The 5,425-nt window shown below is 39.5% G+C and overlaps 1 protein-coding gene across 1 annotated transcript; it reads left to right on the top strand.

Moving 5' to 3' along the window:
* Positions 1–1,187: 1,187 nt before the first annotated feature.
* On the top strand, positions 1,188–1,460 carry LOC118834902 (cellular retinoic acid-binding protein 1-like). The gene has a single exon (XM_036742335.1). The coding sequence runs from the start codon at positions 1,188–1,190 to the stop codon at positions 1,458–1,460; it is 273 nt and encodes a 90-aa protein (XP_036598230.1).
* Positions 1,461–5,425: the final 3,965 nt, after the last annotated feature.

Genomic DNA, 5,425 nt, shown 5'->3' with positions numbered 1-5,425 from the left:
GCTAAAAGTGCTTAATAAACATTGATTAATTCCTCTTTCCTTTAAGTACTTAGATACTTTTCAGTTTGGGACATATATTTTAAGTATTAAAAGTTTAAAGTTAAAAATTTTTAAGTTTCGTTATCTATGGAACTGTTAAATATGATGTAATTTCCCTGCTTTTCTCTTTTGACTAGGTCTACTTTTATCATCACCCTGTCCGAAATCAAAATGTCTCACCCTTTGCTGTTTGAATTCACATTGCTGTTTGAGGCATAATCCATTTTGTACTAGCTCTTCGTTTTGACCCTGTGTGGAGATTTATGCTACAAGTTTATTGACCGTAAACAATATACTGTTGAATTCTTCTTTAATAATAAAAGCTAGCATTTATGCAGCACTTACTATGTTCCAGGCACTTAAAGATTGTTATCTCACATGATCCTCACAACAACCCTGGTAGCTAAGTATTGTTATTATCCCCATTTTGCAGACGAGTAAACTGAAGTAGACAGAAATTGTTAGTTGCCTCAGGTTACACAACTAGTAGATGTCTGAGTCCACATTTGAACTCAGGTCTTCTTGACTCCAGGCCAAAACTCTCTACCCACTGCCCCACCTAGCTGCTCCACCAATTCTGCTACTCTTCTCTGACTTTATTTTTTCTTCTCTTTACACACTGCTCTCTCTTTATAAGTGAGACAGTGGTGAAATAGAATCGATCAACCTTTATTAAATGCTGAACATGTGGCAAGATAAGATACCAGACAATGAGGTCCTTTCTCTAACTGAACTGCCAAACATTCAAACTACTGCAGACAATGGGCTGGCCGCATTGTTCAAATGCCAAATATACACTTGCCAAAATGCCTATTTTATGAAGAACTCAAACAAGGCAAGTGCTAACGTGGTGTTCAGAAAAAGTGATGGGACACTCTCAAGGTCTCTCCTAAGAATTTTGGAATTGATTGTGTGATATGGGAGACACTGGCACAGAATCACTGAGCACGGCCTATCCTCATCAGAGAAAGTGCTGTGCTCTGTGAGCAAAGCAGAATTGAAGTAGCTCACAGTGAGTGCTTTGCTCTGATCACATAGCCTGCACTGCCATGCACCAGCCCAACATCATGCCCAACTTCGCTGGCACCTGAAAGATACAAAGCAGTGAGAATTTCAACGAGCTTCTCAAGGTGCTAGGTGTGAATGCCATGCTGAGGAAGGTGGCCATGGTGGCAGCCTCCAAGCTACACGTGGAGATCTGCCAGGATGGGGACCAATTCTATATCAAGAATGCCACCACCCTGCCCACCACCAAGATCAATTTCAAGGTTGACGAGGGCTTTGACGCGGAGATGGTGGACAGATGCAAGTGCCGGAGTTTGCCCACTTGGGAGAATGAAAATAAAATCTACTGCACACAAACTCTGGTGGAGGGCAATGGCCTGGAGACATGTTGGACTTGGGAGCTGGCCAATGACTAGCTGATTTTGACTTTTGGTGCTGGTGACATTGTGTGCACAAGAATTTATGTCAGGGAGTAAAAAGAAGATGGTCAGGTCTGGTCCTGGGCATAGGGAGGGGGTAGTAGAAGGAAGGCATGTGAACTCATACTTTGTGAAAGGCTAACTCCTTAGGGGACCCAGGACCACCTCTTCCTGAAGCATCCTTGAATGTGAAACCCAATTCAGATGACAAGCTCTGCCAGCTGAGGTTAGGTGTTTTCCTTGTTTGTTTGTTTGGTTTTTTTCCTGTACCAAAACGAGTCATGTTCTCTCTTGTAAGACATTACTCTTCTCATATATTTACCATTTTGTATCTTGGAATTGGAATGGTTTGATTACTCATTAAATTTGTTGGGCACATTTAAAAAAAAGAATTGAAATAACTCAAAAGAAACACAAGATGCATAAATTTAGAGAATCCACCACAAATGTTCACATGAACTATTTGTGCCTGACCTGTGGTAGAGCATTCCAAGCTCATATTGGTTTGATCAGCCACAGTCTGACACACTGTAACTTGATTCTAGCATAATGATGTCATTTTGGTCTTCTTTGAGAATGAAGGAGCAATAACCAACTAACTAACCAACCATGTGCCAGGCACTGTGCTAAGTGCTGGGGATACCAGGAGCAGCAAAAGAGTTCCTCCCCCCAAGGAACTTACAATCTAATGGGAGACACAACATATAACAAATATAAAACTATATACATGATAAATAGGAAATAATTTAAAAAGGAAAAAAAGCATGAGAAAGAAAAAGCATGATAATTAAGAGGTTTGGGGAAGGCCTCCAGTAAGAGATGAGATTTTTGTTGGGATGTAAAGGAAGTCAGGGAGGTCAGTAGGAAGAGTGGAAGATGGAGAGTGTTCCAGGCACAGGTGAGAGAGATGGAGTGTCTTGTTTCTGTAACAGTCTCTTCCTATTAGAATATAAGCATGTCTCCCTGAACAGTGAATGAACTATGGGGACAGGCTCTGTCCCTGGTTTCTGTTCTGACAGATTATGGCTAGAGTACCACTAACTTCAGGCCCAATTATCAGAGCTCTGATGGCCTTCTACCATCACTGTAGCATCCTCATGCAGAATGGTGGCTGTGGGAAGCCATGGAGTATCAGAAATGCATGGACATTTGCAGTTTGTTGGAATGCATCCCTTCTTTCCCCCTAGAAAAAATGATTTGTGTGAGAATGTGGTGGAAAATTTGAAATGAGCAAGATGTAGAGAGCTCTCTAACTTTAAGTTATATGTAGACTTGAGTGACTTTGATGTTACTAGCAGGAGTGCATGATACCATGAAACAAACTAAATACTTAATTAGCTGGTAAGTCTATTTTTGTTTCAAAAGAGGCTAAGAGGGCAGAGCCAACATGGCAGAGAAAAGGCAAGATGAGCAAATTTCCCTCCAAACAACTTTAAATAACTCCTCAAAACAAATTTTGGAGCAGCAGAACCCATAAAAGGACAGGGTAAAGCAATTTTTCAGTCCAAGACAAGATAGAAGGTTAGCAGGAAAAGTTTTTTATACCTGTGTAAGTGGAGAATAGTCTTGCATAGGCTATGCCAGTGTAGGCTGGGCCCCAGAAAAACAGCAGCAGGCTTTGGGACTGAATGAATCAGCTGTGGGTCCCAGAGCTCTTAGCACACAGATGGCAAGGGGTGGGGGTCAGGCAACTAGTCAAAAGGAGATTACATGGGTCCGTTTTTTGGCATGGGGTGCAGGACTCTATTGCATTGCCCATATGAAGTTCTGGGTCATAGTTCCAGGGTGAAGAGGAAGACTAGGAAGGGAACTGCAGTCATAGTTCTGGGGTGGAAAAGAACGCTTGTGGTTTCTCATGGACCAGAGCACAGGCCAGGAGAGTAGTAAACACACCTCTCCTCATGTCATACCACCTTGGAAGAACAGAATACCTATGGACCCCTCAGAACTAGCTCTGAAAACATTTGTACAATAAACCTGATGTTTCAGACAGTGTCCCCTCTACTATAGGAGCAAACACAATCTAACCTAAAGTTAAACGTCAAGAAATATACTAGAAAAATTGCCCCATAACAACAAAAGGATCTGACCATAGAAAGTTACTATAGTGACAGGGAAGATCAAAGCACAAACTTAGAAGGAGACAGCAAAGCCCAAACTGCTATATCCAATGCCTCAAAGAAAAATTGGAATTGGCCTCAGACCCAAAAAGAATTCCTGGAAGAGCTTTAAAAGTATTTAAAAGACCAAATAAGAGAGGTAGAGGAAAAAATGGGAAGAGAAATGGGAGTGATGCAAGAAAATCATGAAAAAAGAGTCAACAGATTGGTAAGGGAAGCACAAAAAATAATGAAGAAAATAACACCTTAAAAAACAGGACAGGCAAAATGGTAAAAGAGCCACAAAAATTTACCGAGAAGAACAACTTAAAAAACAGAATTGGTCAAATGGAAAAAGATATACAAAAATTGCCTGAAGAGATGAACTCCTTAAAAAGCAGAATTGGTCAAATGGAAAAGGAGGTACAAAAGCTCACTGAAGAAAATAATTCCATAAAAATTATAATTGACAAGTGGAAGCTAATGAGTTATCAAGAAAAAATTAAAAAAGTCAATGAAATGATAAAGTAGAAGTGTGAAATATGTCTTTGAAAAACAACTGAACTGAAAACTAGATTCAAGAGAGAGATTTTAAGAATTATTGGAATACCTGAAAACCATGATATAAAAAGAGCCTAGACTTCATCTTTTAAGAAATTATTAAGGAAAACTGTACTGATATCCTAGAACCACAGAGTAAAATAGACATTGAAAGAATACAAGTTCACAAATGAAAACTCCCAAGAACATTATAACCAAGTTTCAGAGCTCCCAGGTCAAGGAAAAAATATTACAAACAATCAGAAAGAAACAATTTAAATATTGTGGAGTCATAGTCAGGATAACAAAAGATTTAGCAGGTTCTACATTAAAGGATCAAAAGACTTGGAATATGATATTCTGGAGGGCAAAGAAGTTAGGATTACCACCAAGAATCACTTACCAGCAAAACTGAGTGTAATCCCTTAGGGGAAAAGTAGATATTCAATGAAATAGAGGACTTTCAAGCATTCCTGATGAAAAGATCAAGGGGGAATAAAAATTTGACTTTCAAATATGACTCAAGAAAAGCATAAAAAGGTAAATAGAAAGAGAAAATATAAGGGATTCAATAAGGCTAAACTGTTTACATTCTTGCATTGTAAGATGATTGTTAGTGGTTGTCCTTCATGCTCAAAGAGGACCAAAATTACATTTCTATGTTAGGTTCAAGGTACAGTGTGTCTATGGATGCTCAGATTAATATGGGCTCAGAAGACCCTACCACAGATCAGGGCACAAAAAGTCCAAATGAACATTTGAAGTGGATATATCTCCAAATTTGCTCATCTCACATTTATTTTGAGCTACTGCAATTCTGCTTTACTCATAGAGTACAGTGCCTTCTTTGATGCAGGCACACCTCTGGCAGTGTCTCCTATGTCTCACAATTGATTCCAAAGTTCTTCAGAGAGACCTCGAGAGTTTCCTTGTATTGTTTCTTCTGACCACCATGTATCAATTCTCCATAAAATACTCCTTTAGGCAAACATACATTTGGCATTTGAACAATGTGGCCCATCCATCAGAGTTGTGCTCTCTGAAATAGAGTTTGAATGCTTGACCATTCAGCTCAAGAAAGGACTTTAGTGTCTGATACCTTGTCTTGCCAGGTGATCTTTAGAGCCCTCCTAAGACAATTCAAATGACTAACCCTGTGGAAGTCTCATTTTTCATTTAGTATCTTTTGAATTTCCCTGTTGTTTTCTTCAAACCTCTTGATATTTGTGAGTTTTCTGGTTCGGATGAGTAAATGCACTGCTATACACTAAATCTCTGAAAGCTGCCCACTCCTTTCCTGCTCTACTGTTGTGAACCATGTGT

The sequence above is a fragment of the Trichosurus vulpecula genome, chromosome 1 (genome assembly GCF_011100635.1).
Source record: "Trichosurus vulpecula isolate mTriVul1 chromosome 1, mTriVul1.pri, whole genome shotgun sequence".
Classification (NCBI taxonomy): domain Eukaryota; kingdom Metazoa; phylum Chordata; class Mammalia; order Diprotodontia; family Phalangeridae; genus Trichosurus; species Trichosurus vulpecula.
This window is presented reverse-complemented; position numbering and strand designations above follow the sequence as displayed.

Coding starts and splice junctions, on each gene's coding strand:
- LOC118834902 (XM_036742335.1), top strand. CDS start 1,188: ATGCTGAGGAAGGTGGCCATGGTGGCAGCCTCCAAGCTACACGTGGAG.